Source organism: Scomber japonicus, chromosome 3 (assembly GCF_027409825.1).
Source record: "Scomber japonicus isolate fScoJap1 chromosome 3, fScoJap1.pri, whole genome shotgun sequence".
NCBI lineage: Eukaryota > Metazoa > Chordata > Actinopteri > Scombriformes > Scombridae > Scomber > Scomber japonicus.
In genome coordinates, this window is record NC_070580.1 from 33,476,713 (window position 1) to 33,494,212 (window position 17,500).

At 40.1% G+C, this 17,500-nt stretch overlaps 1 protein-coding gene across 1 annotated transcript in view; it reads left to right on the plus strand.

The window, feature by feature from the left end:
• ptprt (protein tyrosine phosphatase receptor type T) overlaps positions 1-17,500 on the plus strand; it is a 470,972-nt gene that overhangs the window by 188,018 nt on the left and 265,454 nt on the right. Inside the window, exon 9 of the mRNA XM_053315616.1 lies at positions 8,552-8,845. Coding sequence (XP_053171591.1) covers positions 8,552-8,845 — 294 coding nt within the window. The remainder of the gene's footprint in view (positions 1-8,551; positions 8,846-17,500) is intronic.

Here is a 17,500-nt window from a genome sequence, read left to right on the forward strand (position 1 = left end):
AAAATGCATCGTCAGTTACACAAGTTTTGCCTTCTAGAAATATTTAATGTTTAATTTTTTCATTTCTACCAAAACATGTTGACTTCATATCCAATATAAATTTGTTCTACTTAAACACACACAGAGCATGTGCTGGTTATCATTAACACTTGATGAGCTGGACTGATCATATCAGAACTGTGTGTGTGTGTGTGTGTGTGTGTGTGTGTGTGTGTGTGTGTGTGTGTGTGTGTGTGTGTGTGTGTGTGTGTGTGTGTGTGTGTGTGTGTGTGTGTGTGTGTGTGTGTGTGTGTGTGTGTGAACTTATCTGCTCTTTGTGAGATGGACTGTTAAGTTCAAGGAGCTGCGAAATAGACCTACAATGTTTGCCTGATAAGACAGCGACATACAGGGATAGATGGAGAGAAGCTAGAAAAAAATCTGAATATGGAGGAAAAGTGGAAGCAAAATAAGGTCATTTCAAACTTCTAACCTTCTCAGTTCATTCACTCTCCCTGGCCTTTACACAGTGCATCATCCTTTATGGGTTTATTTGTTTTTTTTGTTTTCATATAGTAGGTGGCTTATACGTTTTAAATCAAGCAGACAGCTGGACACACACACTTGCTAAAAAACATTTATATGTCCCAAACCCGTACCCACATAAACATAATATCAAGCATCAACACCCCTCCCCACACCCTTAACCCACAGACTATACATGCCAAACATACTATGTACAGATAGTCACACTAACAGAGAGATAAAAAGTATGACATCATCAAACTACACATAAAAACCGACATAAAAGCATGCTTAAATATATATGTAATTACACATAAACGTTCAAAAACACACAAAATGTCTACACACACACACACACACACACACACACACAGACACGTAACGACCCATCTTCACACACCATACTGGGATTGTAACACAGTGCAGTAAAAAAGGTAGATCCACACACTTGGTATCCTCAGGGTGTAGTAACACCAGTCGCTGTTGAGTGTGCGACTCCTCCTCCAACAACAAGGCCCCAGGATACACAAGATAAAACCTTTTATAGGGGCTGGAGCTGCACACACACACACACACACACACACACACACACACACACACACACACACACACACACACACATAAACTACATATACACTGAACTCTTTATTGGCCCACAGTTCCAGTGCTGTTCTCCCGCTGTATCTCATTTTAAAACTTCATGAGCGCTGCTTGTTCTTACCTCAGTGTGAGTGAGGCGTCTGCAGAGGCTTAAACGGCTTCCTGGAGGAGGACGACTCCTGCACACGACCGCCGGCCCTGGCAACCTGCCAGCTGCTGTCAATCAAACACACACACCAACATGGCTCTCTAGTAGGGCTGCTGCTCGATTATGGAAAAAAAATCATAATCACAATTATTTGGGTCAAAATTGAAATCATGATTATTAAAATGATTATTTTTTTACTTTAGAAACATGCTGCATTTATTGGACATTTAACGCAACACACAGCAGAAAATGTGCAGAGATATTAGAGCTGAGCTGGTTACCATGACGATAGTTCACACAACACTTCCTGGTTTTTAATAATTAGTCAGTAAACTCACCATCGGCTGACGCAGGCTGGAAACTCTGCACTTTTATTTACAGTTAAAACATTTCACCGTGTGTTTCAGCTTCTGTCAAACTAACGGTGCTGTGGCTGCTTCCTGTCTAAGCTTTTCAAAATAAAACCTCATTATTATTAAAAATTGTTTCCCCTCGATTTCATTAGTTTTATTATGAGTTTCTTTATTGGCATTTTTAGGCAAATACAAAAACATCAAAATCAACCCCATCAGGTATGCCACTTATAAACCCCAACCCATTTCCCACCCACCCAACAGTTGCATGGCTGTACAATGAAATATATAAAAAGGTATAATCATAATAGCTACAATAAAATGATTAAAAAATAACAAAGTGGTAAGGACAATGTGACACAGGAAGCCTGAGACGTGAGCAGTCAAGTATGAAAGTCCCAGACATTCTGACATGGGGGAGTGAGGCCCCACAAGATTGGGACAGGTGGACCCATGGTACACAGAAATCACCAGAAGATTTTATTAGTTTTGAAATCGTTTGGCCCCTAAATCATAATCACGATCACATTTCGATTAATTGAGCAGCCTTACTCTCTAGCAAGCTGAGATTAAAAAAAAGAGCATTTCTGACATTTCTTCGTCAATTGCTTTTTTAAAAATATTTCTTTTAATAATAAAAATTGTGCATATGTGTATATATATATACCCACCCACCCACACAGGAAAGCAATACTAAACATATCTGTGAAGGCTGTGCTGTAGACTCTTTTATTATTGGAAGATTTGAGCTCTTTCATTCTTACCTCCTTGCTCTTTTTTCCAAACATCCTCCACTCCTTTTAATTTTGTCTTCAGTAAATCTTCCCTCTTTGCATCTAACCCATTCATTGTTCCCCCTACTTTCTATCACCCTCTCTTACTTCCAAACATCCTACAGTCTTTTTCTTCACTCCTACCTTCATCCCTCTGTCCTCACACTTCGGCAGCAGTTGATTGGCAGTCAGAGTCAATTTGTATCTTGTATCTGTATGCATGTGAAAGGATGTTTGTGTGTGTGTGTGTGTGTGTGTGTCCTTCTACAGTCATATAATCATGCATGTGTGTTTATTTACACATTAAAACATGATTGTGTTTCTAATTATAGCTGTGCATGTTTCTGAGCTGCTATCCTACTAATTAAACTACATGCATCTCTCTGTTTAAGCCACTCTACGTAAAGCAAGGAACAAGAATGTGTGTCTATTGTGAATGTGTGCTTCTGTGTGTGTGCATGTGTGTGTGTGTGTGTGTGTGTGTGTGTGTGTGTGCGTGTGTGTGTGCTCCCCTCATGTCGTCGTGGGTGCCAGGTTGTGTATCACTAGGTGGCCTCTGTAGCTCCCTGCTGTAAACGAGCTGGCAGAGGGAGGGATGGAAGGAGGGATGGAGGGGATGGAGGGGAATGGTGGGAGGAAACAGACGGAGGTAGGAAGTGATTGAGCGATCTTGCTCTTTCTTCCCGCCGAGTAACATCAGGAGAAGTTGTTGAATACAAATGGTGTTAACGAAGAAGAGTTGATTCTCTGTTAAAGCAGAAAGAGAGTAACACACTTTAAAGGACTGTTTCAGGCGGGTTTTTGCAAGTCTGAGCCAATTTACTACAAACTTCTGCTTTTTATTCACATTTTTTTCCCAATTTTCCAGATTCAAAAACACATCTACATGTTTATTAAATATCCTCTTCTTTTAAACTAGTGTAGAGCATTTTGTCCACCTCCAGTGAATCATTGATAAAAGTTTCCTGGAAAAAGTGAAGTGCTTTTTAATTGAGACAGAATTGAAACCATTTAGAAATTGTGACTACTAAATGAAAGAAAACAGCACTTTAAAGTATTACTGAAGCCTCCAGGATGATGAGGATAATTCATTTCTTCTTCTTCTTCTCTCTATTTATTTTAATTTTCTCTTTTTTGAAGGAATTCATTCATAGTTTTAAAAAGAAATAAATTCAAAACTGAGCTTCTCTGAATTGTGAAGATGAACATTTTGTCATGAATAAATCCCAAGAAAGGATTAAAAAGATGGAAGGAAGGAAGGAAAAGAAGGAAGGAAAGAAGGAAAAGCAGGAAGGCAGAAAGGGAGGAAGGACAAATGGAAGGAAAGAATAAAAGTGAGGAGGGAAGTAAGAAAAGAGGAAAGGTTGGAAAAGAAGACAGGAAGGACAGAAGGAAAAGAAGACAGGAAGGAAAGAAGGAAGAAAGGAAGGAAAAGAAGACAGGAAGGACAGAGGGGAGGAAGGAAGGAAGGAAGGAAGGAAGGAAGGAAGGAAGGAAGGAAGAAAGGAAGGAAGGAAAAGAAGACAGGGAGGACAGAGGGAAGGAAGGAAGGAAGGAAGAGAAAGAAGGAAGGAAGGGAGGAAGGAAAGAAAGAAACTGGGGCTGTCCAACACGAGAAGGAAGGAAGGACAATATTTTACATTTGGTCATGAATAAATCCAGAGAACAAAGGTTCATGAATGTTAAGAAGGAGAACATAACTATTTATTTTTACACATATACATTCAAACACCTTCTCTCTTCTCTCAGAAATACATCGAGATGCTTATTACATTTCTTTCTCCTGCACTCACACAAAGGCACACACACATACAGTAGACCCAGAGACACACACACTCCATATAGATGAGATGTATGAGTGTGTGCTTGACTGACAGTTGATTCATCGGTCCCACAGCCACCATACATATTCTAGCGAGGCCCCGAGGAAAGTAAAAAAACTTGCAGAGTGAGATCAGGACTTAGCTTTTAGACAGCAGGAGAGGAGAGGGGCCATTATTCTTAGCTAGCTAACGCAGCTGTCAACTGACAAAGCACCTGTCACGGTAAAAAGAGAGGGAGAAAAGAAAAAAAGATTAATACTAAAAGACCCCAGACCTCAATCTTAAAATGATTCTTTTAACTTGCAGTTGTTTTTTGGAAGGTTAATTTTCCAAACGGCTTTTACTACGGCCAGTCCTCCATCATGCATTCACCATAACCCCCCCCTCCCCCCCAGACATATTACTATAATCAATTTATGGAGGACTATGACCATCATAGCTCTTATGCTACCTGAGTAACAATGCACTAGCTAGCTCACTTAAATATAACAATACAATTATATACATGATGGGATACATGGAGTGTGTGAAATAAAGATAAAAGGGTGCTCAAATTAATTTAAACTGAATGTAAAGACTACAATGTAACTTTGACCAGGGGCATGAACTTACTTTTCATGCCCCTTTTTAATTCACAGCAAGATAACATTTATTTAATAGACCGCTATTATAATTTGGCAATTTCTACCTGCTGGAGAGCTTGTGTGAGTGTTGCCTTTATTATTTAACGAGTGATAGTAGAAAGGTAAATATAAATGAGGGAAGAGAGAGGAGGGATGACATGGGAACCAAGGTTCCCAGTAGGAGTCATGTTATGGTCAGCATGTTAGACTTACAGGCTACCAGAACATCCTGATATAGTTATATTTTATTTAGTTTGTGTCTACATCTCAGTTCATGGTGAGCTGAAAACTTCTTCATATAGAATAACATCATGTCCAGCAGGATTATCAGTATATTAGTCCACACCAGTGTTGGGGAACATTACTTTAAAAAATAACTAATACAGTACAAAGTTACTGCCATTTAAAAAACCTGCCATTTAACTAGCCAACTAACTAACTCACTTTCTAACTAACTAACTAGCTAAATAGCTAACTAACTAGATAACTAACTGACTAGCTAACTAGCCAACTAACTAACTAGCTAACTAACTAAGTAGCTTTCTAGCTAACTAACTAGCTAACTATCTAACTAACTAGCATTCTAGCTAACTAACTAACTAACTAACTAGCTTTCCAACTAGCCAACTAACTAACTAACTGGTTAGAGTACTTCTGTGTTACCAAAAATGGAAACCCCTTTGTAATTCCACGTGCATGTTGTTATAGTTAAGTTTTTCAAACACATCTCTACATCTATTGCAACAGGCGCAACTTGCATGTTACTGTAATGTTCTTGCTCTTATTTCCTCCTATGAATTCAAAATAATGCATATGTTTCCACAAAGTGAATGCTGTCCCTTCTGAGCTACTGTACATGCACACAGTGATATAACTATAGCACCTAGCCAAGTGCCTTAAAAGTAGTAACGGTGCAAATTGGTGGCAGATTTGACAAAAGGTATAGGAATAGTTACCTTTTTGAAAATCTAACTAAACAATGGAGTACTTAAATTGCGGGCCTAACAATTAGGAAAATAGGTTAGGTTACTTGTTACATCAAGCAAGTAATCCAAGCACTCGTTACCCCCAACACTGGTCCACACTGTATACTATATAGCAGCATTATGTGTTTTCAGTAGAGCTCACAGGCAGATCTCTTGTTATCATTCTGCTCAGAGGTCTGACACGACCGCTGTCCAGGGTGCTGATCCCGGGACCATCAGAGATGCGGGAGCTGTCCGTTGTAATTACCATAGTTCATGCTGATGAGCAGGATCCTCGGTGGCACAGTCTGATGACTACCAGAAAACCTCCAATTAATTTCCCTGTCATTGTTTCCATCTGTTCCTGTTGCTGTTAAACTGAGTGTGTTGCAGATCCAGATTGCTGTGTCGTGACACGGTTTAGTTCGTCACTGCCATTAAGATGGCTTCTCATTGGTTTAAAGAGAATATGGAGTCTTTAGAAAGTCTTGCATGGGCTGCAGGGGTTTCTTTGACACCTAGCTGATATCATTGTACAGCAGTCACAGTGTTTTATGTAACTTTCTGCAGACATTCATCTTTGTTAACTGGCATATGTGACTACATTTATACAGTATGGTGCTTTTGCCAAGGCTTTACTAAGACTGTGTAAAGTGAATTCAGACATTTTCTTCTAAACACATTAAATAGGTCATAAATGTATTTCTTAAAAAAGTGTAAAAAGCATTTCAACCATTTAGATTTGAGTTGTGTAGCTAGACTTCACAAATTAGCATAAACCGTAGAGGTATAAATCCATTCAGCGCACACTACTACTACTACAGTCTACAGTTAGCCAGTTAGCTGAGCTAGCAGCCGAGTTAGCTGCCGAGCTAGCAGCCGAGTTAGCCGCAGAAAGCTCTCAGACGTAGCATCCATATTTCTGGTAGAGGTGGTGACTTTGATTGACAGGTGACACTTGGTAGGGGGCGGGGTTTCAGCGGACTCGGTGGCCACGCCCACAGCGTTTGGGGGCAAAGAAAGAGGCTGATTTTTACACAACTTTGACGCCTAATTTCATATATTTTATATTTTTTTAATCATTCAAATTTGGCAGGGTGGTTAACAACACACTTTTCTGTGGTATGTCAAACTCAGAACACATATTTATTCTTACTTTACACTTTAAGAGTCTGCTTGTGTATTTGGGGTTCAGTGAAGTCACTTTTCATGCAGTATTTGTGAATTCTGACGTTCTCCTTTTATTCAGAGCTTTTTTCTCTTTACTGTCGTGTTTATTATTTTGAAGGAGGAGTCTCTGTTTATCAGGATGCTGGATATCTCATTTTGAAAAGCTGCCATCTAGAGTTTAGTTTGAGAAGGAGAGTAATAAAACATCCTGTGCTTTTAGGCTTGACAGAAGGCCATTATTTTAAAGAAGCATAATGTGAAAGTCTAGTGGGGGGAAAAAAAGTTGCTGTCACCAACACGTCAGCGATGTGATGGATTAGTGCTACAGGTAAAGAATTTTTTGCTCTCTAAAATGTCTCCGTTAGCTTTTTACTGGCAGCAAAAGAGAAGCATCTCCTTTCACATTACATTCACATCACTCTGTGGCTATTTAGCTGTGATGGCTGCATAAGGTTTGATTCCTAGATCACACTGACAGTTATTTATTTTGCACAGTAACAGTTCAATGGGTTTATAAAGGTGTAATGTAAAAGTTTAGTCTTAGATCTTTCATTCAAGGGCCACATACAGTCCAATTTGATCGAAGGAAGGAAGGAAGGAAGGAAGGAAGGAAGGAAAAGAAGACAGAAAGGAAGGAAGGAACAAAGAAACAAAAGGAGGAAGGAAGGAAGGAAGAAAAGGAGGAAGGAAGGAAGGAAAGAATACAGGAAGAAAGGAAGGAAGGAAAGAAGACAGGAAGAAAAGGAGGAAGGAAGGAAGACCAGATACTCCCCGCTGAGGGGTGCAATCTGGCCCACTTGCCATCCTGTGTTCTTTTTCTTCCTTCCATCTATCCTCCCTACCTTCCTTTTTTCCTTTCTTCATTCCTTCCTTCTGTCCTTCCTCCCTTCCTTCCTTCCTTCCTTCCTTCCTCCCTCCCTCCCTCCCTTCCTTTTGTCTGTCTGTCCGTCATTCACTGTCTGTCTTTCCTACCTTCCTTCCTTCCTTCCTTCCTTCCTTCCTTCCTTCCTTCCTTCCTTCCCTCCATCTTTTTAATGATCTGGCCCTTCAATGAAAATGAGTTTGACACCTCTCTGATATAGGCGATTGAAAAGCAGGTGGCACACAAAGCATCACATAATGAAATTACGCATTTCAAATTGTGTTTTATCATTATTATTATTTTGGAAAATTACACTAAGCACCCAAAGGAGGAGGGAGGAAGGAGGAAGGAGGAAGGGAGGGAGGGAAGGAGGTGGGGGTGTCTCTTAAACATTCATTCATTTCTTCATCGTGTGAGTATTACACACACTTAGGTACCACTGATTGGATTTGAGCTAATATAGTTTTCAGGGAAGATGAGTTGTGTAATGTATTTTAATTGAACAGTAATAAGCTCCGTTAGTGTGGATACAGTTACAGTGAAAACAACAACAGCAGCAACAGCAGCAGTGTGATGTATTTGTTTTCTGATCGGCTCTGAATCCGAGCAGCGTGATTCAACAGGAACAACACATGTTATTGCCTTTTTTAATAAAATATTCTCTGATTTTGTTATATTAAAAAAAAAAAGAAGGAAAAAAATCTAATTATCTCTTTTCCTCATTTCCCAGCTCCTCCCACTCCCATCGCTCCGCCCGAGCTCCTCGCTGTCGGTGCCACCTACCTCTGGATCAAACCCAACGCCAACAGCATCATCGGGGACGGGCCCATCATCCTGAAGGAAGTAGAGTACCGCACCACTTCAGGGAACTGGGCAGAGACCCACGTGGTCGACGCACCCACCTATAAACTTTGGCATCTGGATCCAGATGTGGAGTACGAGATTAAAGTCCTGCTGTCCAGACCTGGGGAGGGAGGAACGGGGCCTCCGGGGCCACCGCTGGTCACCAGGACCAAATGTGCAGGTGAGTGATGCAAACTTTATTACCATTTTAAAGTCTTTGGCTGTGTTCGAAACCGCATACTACATACTTCTATACTACATACTACATACTTCCATCCTACACACTAAAGGACCAGATAGTAAGCAGACCGTTTACACTGTAGTAAACTACACAGTTACCCACAATGCATTTGGTTCCTACCTGAGCTGAAATCATCAGGCTGAAGCTGATTTCATTTTAGCTCTAACTCTGTAAATAAACCACTTTATCCACATTTCTAACCTTTTTAGGAAGAAAGTAAAGTAGCCCTTTAGATCCACAATGTGACGCTAATTTGTCCAAATAACCCTGAGAATTCAGAGTTAGCCGTAGTGAGTAACGCACTTTCTGTCATTTTCATAAAATAAAACACCTGTTACCTTTTATTATTATTAAGAAAACCATAACGATAGAATTGGTGCTTTTATTTTGAAAACAGGAAGTGAACGTACCCTCACTGTAGCTGATCTGTGAGGTTTGTATTTTGGGTTTTTTTCAGAAGTAGCGTTGCATCTTGGGTAATGTGAGTGTGAGTAGTCAGCTCTTGATGCATACTCTGCATTTCTGGAGAATCTAGTAAACCATCCAGGAACTTCTCACATACTCTAAATCACATACTACGCAGCTGAAACACACTACATACTTCAAATGACGTCAGAGTTAGTACGAGTAGTAGGAAAGTATGCGGCTTCAAATAGACCCTTTCTTTTCTCTTATTCTTTAGAGCAGGGGTGTCAAACATACGGCCCGGCCCTCCAAAGAGATAACTTTACTAAAGCATGAAAACTGTAGAATCCAATTTTTCTGCTGCTTCAGAGGTTTTATTTTTCACCCTGAACAGAATACAACTCTACATAATACATACTGTGGTCATATTTAAATCATATTTATATTAAACATCAATCAGCAGCTTCTGTGCAAAATAATCTGAAAGAAACTGAGACATTATATTGTTGAATTTTTTTTAAATAGCTGGTATATTATAGTAAATATTACATACAGTACTGTGTAAATGTCTTAAGTCACCAACACCATACAAATAGAAATACAGGAAATAAGTACACAAAGTTAAACATTAATTATTAAATATTATTATTAATTAAGGCTCCGTACCATTTAGGTTTAAGAGAGCCAGGTTCCTGCTATTGCTCAAATTTGAATACTAAATACTTTATGCCACTTTAGGGTTATATAGAAGCCTATTTTCTTCTGTTTGTTTAATACAGCATCCACACTTCCTGTATTTCCTGGTTGCTGTCTAATAAAGAGACTGAGTAATTATTATATATGGTCATATTATAATCAACACATCTAATGGTGGCCTCAGACTTTTGCACAGTACTGTATATTATGTGTTATATATTATATATTATAGGGTATTATGCAATGGTTTTACTATTGTTGCCCTTGACAACCCTGCTTTAGAGGTTTAGATAGGTTTTTATAAATTCTCTTTACATGTGCAGTTCTTTCATTTACTTACTTTTTAAAGTCAGTTTTGATAGCTGCTTGGTTTTCTTTCATCTTGCTGCTGTTGTTGAATGGAAAGATGAATGCATTGTGAAGCAGATGCTGCCTCTGTCCTCATGTTCTTCATGCTCAGAGTATGAAAATGGTTTGATTGTGGTTTGATAATGGTTAAAGTTAGGTTGGAGTGATCTGACTTATTGGCAGAGAGGATAATAGTAAAATAACAAGAAGGACAAGAAGAAGAAAAAAGAAAAAAAAAATGTTTCCAATTAATTATTCTTGGAGCACAAATCAAAGATGATGGTAATTGGGATGTTAAGAAGTCTGCCCCAGAGTTGAAGGAGAGGTGGAGTGCGTGGGTTGGAAGAGGAAGAGGAGGAGGGAGGAAGGAAGAGGAGGAGGGGGAAGAGGAGGGGGGGGGGGACACGGAGCACAATCATGGCCGATAATGAGGATCCCAGCGGGGGTGTTAAGGACACAACGAGTGGCAGTTCATTTGATTAAATGACAGCACATCAGATCTCTGACAGCCTTTTTTGTGTCTGTACTGTGTGTGTGGACGAGTTAATCCTCCATCATCGCTCTGTCGCTTCACTCCCTTCCTTTTTCTTTCTCTCTTTCTCTCTTAGTTTTCTCCTTCTCTCACTTCCTGCTTGTCTCCTTTACCTTTCTCTTGGTTTTCTCCTTCTCTCACTTCCTGCTTGTCTCTTAGTGTTCTCCTTCTCTCACTTCCTGCTTGTCTCTTAGTTTTCTCCTTCTCTCACTTCCTGCTTGTCTCTTAGTTTTCTCCTTCTCTCACTTCCTGCTTGTCTCCTATACCTTTCTCTTAGTTTTCTCCTTCTCTCACTTCCTGCTTGTCTCCTATACCTTTCTCTTAGTTTTCTCCTTCTCTCACTTCCTGCTTGTCTCCTCTACCTTTCTCTTAGTTTTCTCCTTCTCTCACTTCCTGCTTGTCTCCTATACCTTTCTCTTTGTTTTCTCCTTCTCTCACTTCCTGCTTGTCTCCTATACCTTTTTCTCTTAGTTTTCTCCTTCTCTCACTTCCTGCTTGTCTCCTATACCTTTTCACTTTGTCCTTTGCTTGCTTCTTATACTTCCACATTTTCTCTCTAAGCGCTCATTCTCTTCTTTCCTCTATCTCTCTGTTTCTTTTTCACCCTTTTATTCTCCCTTCTTTTCGCTACTCTCTGTGTCTTCTCACACTCAGCCATTTCCTCAAGAGCTTTTTCAGATGTAAAGATAAGAGATTCAAGTCTATGGTAGTGATTTTTTTCTTTTCTTTTTTTGAAAGAGAGAGAGAGAGAGAGAGAGAGAGAGAGGATTAGAGATGGAAGGAATAAAAAAAAGGGGATATGGAGAGGAGAAGAAATGCTGCTCTGTGAAGTTATTCGGCTCAATCGACATCTAACCTTTGATTCACAGTGGAGACCCTTAAGACAGTGGAGTGTGTGTGTGTGTGTGTGTGTGTGTGTGTGTGTGTGTGTGTGTATGTCTTGCGGTTTTAGTTGTTTGCCATGTGTCATAATTTTTGGAGGATTACATTGTCAGGTTAATTTAATTGGAATGGGAGTTTGATTTGTCTGTGGTTACGTGACACGCTGTATATTTCTGTTCCTGTATTTCATAGTACGTGTGTGTGTGTGTGTGTGTGTGTGTGTGTGTGTGTGTGTGTGTGTGTGTGTGTGTGTGAGTGATTTTTTTTTCTAACTCTGTGCTAATCAGCAGGTGAAAATGATGTGCTAACAGTACAGACTCCCTCTCCTTCATTCCCTCCCTCTCTCCTCTCACCTTTTTCCCTCTCTCTCATTCTTCTAGTCTAAGCCTCCTCTCTCTACCCCGTCTGTTTTGACTGTTCCTTCTTTCCTTCCTTCCTTCCTTTCCTTCCTCCCTTCCTTCTGTCCTTCTTTCCTCCCTCCCTCCCTCCCTCCTTCCTTCCTTCCTTCCTCCCTTCCTTCTGTCCTTCTTTCCTCCTCCCTACCATCCTCCCTCCCTCCTTCCTTCCTTTCTTTCTTCCTTCCTTCCTTCCTTCCTTCCTTCCTTTCTTTCCTTCCCCCCTTCCTTCTGTCCTTCTTTCCTCCCTCCCTCCTTCTCTCTTTCTTTCCTCCTCCCTACCGTCCTCCCTTCCTTCCTTCCTTTCCTTCCTCTCTTCCTTCTGTCCTTCTTTCCTCCCTCCCTCCTTCTCCCTTTCTTTCCTCCCCCTACATCCTCCCTTCCTTCCTCCTTTCCTCCCACCCTCCTTCCTTCCTCCCTCCTTTACTTCCTTCCTTCCTTACCTCCATCCTCCCTCCCTCCTTTACTTCCTTTCTTCCCTCCCTCCTTTCCTTCCTCCTTTCTCCCTCCCTTCCTCCTTTCCTTCCTTCTTCCTCCCTTCCTGCCTTGGCTCGAGGACAACAGGAGGGTTAAAGAAAAAAAATCAGTCCATCTCTCCATCTCTCTCCACCTTCCCCATCTCTCTCCACCTTCCCCATCTGTGTCTTTCTTTCTTCTTTCTTCAGACATAGATTGTGTTTTTTTCCCCCTTCAACAGCTCAGCAAACAATACTCAATTAGGATTAAATAGTGTATTTCTTAGAGACTAGCAGCTACAGGTTAATACACATTTTTTAACAAGGGGGGAAAAAAATGAACAGTGTGGCTGATTCATGTTTTTGGATAACAAGGGGGGGGGGGGCTCTGTGGTGCAGAGGATTAGGGTTACGTTGAGCTTTTGGCCACCCATAATATCATTGATTTTATTGATTTTGGTCTTTTCATGGGATTTGTTGTTAATAATATACTACACCATCGAGAATTTACGACATCACCCTTTTTACCCTTCATCCTCTCTGTTTATGCTGTAAACCTAAAACTAGACTGAGGTTGATGGAAATGGTAAAGATTTGGAAGAGAGGAGGCTACACAGGAAATAGATTTGGTAAGACAAATGGAATTAATACATCTTATGATTGTGTTGAAAGAGAAGAAAAAGAAGAAGAATTGGGAGAGGAATGATTAATGTGAGAAAGCAGGAGGGCTAGAAAGAAGACAGGAGGATGAAAGAGAAGGAGAGGAGGAGAGAAAGAGAAGGATTGACGGCAAGATGGTTGATGTGAAGTGAAGTGAAACAGAGGTGGTCACTGTGTGTGTGTGTGTGTGTGTGTGTGTGTGTGTGTGTGTGTGTGTGTGTGTGTGTGTGTGTGTGTGTGTGTGTGTGTGTGTGTGTGTGTGTGTGTGTGTGTGTGTGTGTGTGTGTGTGTGTGTGTGTGTTTGTGTGTGTGTGTATAAAGCATAGTAGAGAGGAACATGTGTTTCTGAGCTAGTGGTGCTGTGTCGAACTGTCACAACCATTCACAGGGTGCTTTGTGTGTGTGTGTGTGTGTGTGTGTGTGTGTGTGTGTGTGTGTGTGTATGATGAGATTGGAGCAGGCAGGTATGACAGATGTTCACAAGCCTGCTGGCTACTAGCAGTGTTAAGGCCGAAACACACCACCGCTGAGCCCGCCACTTTTATTTTCTATGTACAACTCCACACGAGCGTCGGCTGAGCTCATGCCAACACATCACACCATGTGACACTTCACACCGCGGTCCTGTTTGCTACCTTACATAGAAGATGCTGTGCCATGTCCGCCCACCTTTACTACTGTAGTTTGTTGCTTGCTTTTTCCATTGTAGTTTTAACCTTTGTGTCGTCCTCCCAGTCTGTTTAGACTGTTCCTCCCTCCCTCCTCCCTTCTTCCTTCCTCCCTCCTTTCCTTCCTTTCCTTCCTTTTCTTCCTCCCTTCCTTCCGTCTGTCCTTCCTTCCTCCCGCCTACCTTTCTTCCTTCCTCCCTCCTTTCCTTCCTTTCCTTCCTCCCTTCTTCCTTCCTCCCTCCTTTCCTTCCTCCCTCCTTTCCTTCCTTTCCTTCCTTTTCTTCCTCCCTTCCTTCCATCTGTCCTTCCTTTCCTTCCTCCCTTCCTTCCGTCTGTCCTTCCTACCTTCTTTCCTCCCTCCTTCCTTCTTCCCTACTTTCCTTCCTTCTTCCTTCTTCCTTCCTCCCTCCCTCCTTTCCTTCTTTCATTCTTCCCTCCTACCTTCCTTCCTTCCTCCCTCCTTCCTTCTTCCCTACTTTCCTTCCTTTCTTCCTTCCCTCTTTCCCTACTTTCCTTCCTTCTTCCTTCCTCCCTTCCTTTCCTCACTTCCTCCTTTCCTTCCTTCTTCCCTACCTTCCTTCCTTCCTTCCTTCCTCCCTCCTTCCTCACTCCCTCCTTTCCTTCCTTCTTCCCTAGTTTCCTTCCTTCCTTCCTTCCTTCCTTCCTTCCTTCCCCACTCCCTCCTTTACTTCCTTCTTCCTTCCTCCCTCACTCCCTCCTTTCCTTCCTTGACTTGAGGACAACAGGAGGGTTAGATAAATAAATAACCTCCACTCACTTCCTGCTTTTACATCCTGGTTCTTGTAGCAGCTCTTCTTCTCCTCTGCACCCAGCTTGACTTCCTCTCTCCTTTCCTTTCCTCTCTCTGTTGCTGTCTTTTTATGTTTTTTTTTTTTTTTTTTAAAACAATAGATGAAGTGAGACTATATATCCCGAGCTACACGACCCACAATCCCGTCATTACAGAGACAAGCTAGTGCCTGGCGAGCAGTAGCAGCAGCTCTGGAGACGGGCTCTCCAGGCGCTGTGTGTTGTCTTCCTGCTGATGTGCGATGCTTCCTATTGGTGCGAGGGGAAGCGCTTGATGTCTGTCATGTTACGTCATCATGGTACTGCAGCAGTGTGTGTGTGTGTGTGTGTGTGTGTGTGTGTGTGTGTTTGTGTGTGTGTGTGTGTGTGTGTGTGTGTGTGTGTGTGTGTGAATGTCTCCACACCTTCTGTTTTCACCTCTCTGTTCATGTTACCATCTACAGTCCAGCTCAGCATCAACAAAAGGCCTAAAGATCATTTTCACACATAATTCATTTTAATATTAGATTTATTGTGACAACTATAGGTGTAATTTTGTGAACAGCTGTCTTGATTATCGGGGGTGTTAAATTGATGCCAGGCATATAGAAAATCAAAAATAATTAAAATATACTCAATGTAACTAACCCTACATGATTTAATTAGATTATTTTTAAATGGGAACTTACTTTATACAGCTGCAAGGAAAATTGTTTAACTCCGACAGCATCCTCACCATCTTTATGCAAATGATTTTCATTATGACACAGTGTGTGTAACATCACGCACATGTTGTCACTTCCTCTTGGCCACCTTCCCCATTTATGACATGGACGCCTTTCCTTTAGCAAGACGTTTCATCTCAAATGATTCCCTCTTTAAACCACTAACCTTAGGGAAAGAATAGGGTAGTAAATGAAGAGGAACAACCCTAAACTATCCCTTAAAGACTGTGTAAAGTGAATTCAGACATTTTCTTATAAACACATTAAATAGGTCATAAATGTGTTTCTAAAAAAGGTGTAAAAAGTATTTCAACCATTTAGATTTGAATTGTGGAGCTAGGCTTCACAAACTGTGTTTCAAGATTTCTGTGTTCAGGATTTAGTGATTAGCATAAACCCGCCCCTGCTGCTGTAGAGGTATAAATACATTCAGCACACACTACTACTACTACAGTCTGCAGTTAGCCAGTTAGCTCAGTTACCCGCCGAGCTAGCAGCTGAGCTAGCAGCAGAAAGCTCTCAGAGCTAGCGTCCATGTTTCTGGTAGAGGTGGTGACTTTGATTGACAGGTGACACTTGGTAGGGGGCGGGGTTCCAGCAGACTCGGTGGCCACGCCCACAGCGTTTGGGAGCAGATAAAGAGGCTGATTTTTACACAACTTTGAAGCCTAATTTCATATATCTATATAACTCTGGTACAATAGTTAGAGAAAGAATACAGAAATGTTTTTGCATGAGGCCTATGATTTTTTTTGTGTCCTGTGATCCATCAGATTAGCAACGCTGCCTTTGCTCGTCGGTCCTCTGATTACAGATAAAACACTCAGACTAGAGCACTGATTACAAAGACGTGCTGTAGATGATAAGTCAGCTTTGATTCCTGCAGCAGGTAATTCATCCATAAATAGATATTGTCTAAAAGCCTTTAAGCTACACATTAAAAAAAAAAACCCTAACTGTTCGTTCTGTTTCAGTCATTCTGCCAATAAAGTGTCAGCTAAAATGTAACGGCTTTAAGCTGTATGTCAGTACATCATTATGGAAATAATTGTAAGCAATTATAGGAAAGTTGTACTCTATGCAAACAGATACACAGATGGGCTATCATGCTAAATGTTATTGCAGTGCTGATGAACAAAATTGCTTACAATTACAACGATGTTAATTGGCAGTGTTGCTTTTAAAAATGAGTTGTAAACAGATAAAGAGTGTAAAGAACTAAACGCTTTATGAATGCTAAAAGTTTAACAAACATGCTGCTATATTAAAGCATAATGGTAAGTTAATAAAAAAGGTAATTTGGAAAGACAAACGAATGTTAATAGAGGCTTAAAAAAATGTCTACCTGTGCAACCAGAAGCATGAGCACCAAAGTCAAGGTGAGTTTTTACTGGATTTCAGTCTGAATGAAGCAGTGAATAATAGAAGATCACCAGAACTGATTACTTAATACCTTAGTTAATACTTAATTAATACTTTTTATTGATTTCAAACCAATACACAGAAACAAGGCACAAACCCCTTCCTCACAAACATCCAGACACAAAAAAAAACAATAACCAAGATTAAATCAGAAGAAAATAATAATAATAATAATAATAAAAATTAAATAAAAATAATAATACTAATAAAATAAAATAAATAAATAAATACTACTACTACTACTACTACTACTACTACTAATAATAATAATAATAATAATAATAATAATAATAATAAAATACATAATAATAATAATAATACAATAAAATAAATAAAATAATAATAATAAAATAAAATAAATACAAATAATAAGTAAAATAGTAAATAGTAAAAAAAAAGTAAATAGAAAAATAAACAAATGAACAAATAAAAAAAAAGAAAAGAAAAAGTGGATAGAAACTTACGATAATAATAATGCATTTTATTTAAAGGCACCTTACAAGACACCTAAAACAACACCAGTACATTAAACATAATAAGTGGAAGTTTTAGTGCAATTTTACAATGATAAATAAATAAATAATATAATAATAATAATAATATTAACAGATGTGTATA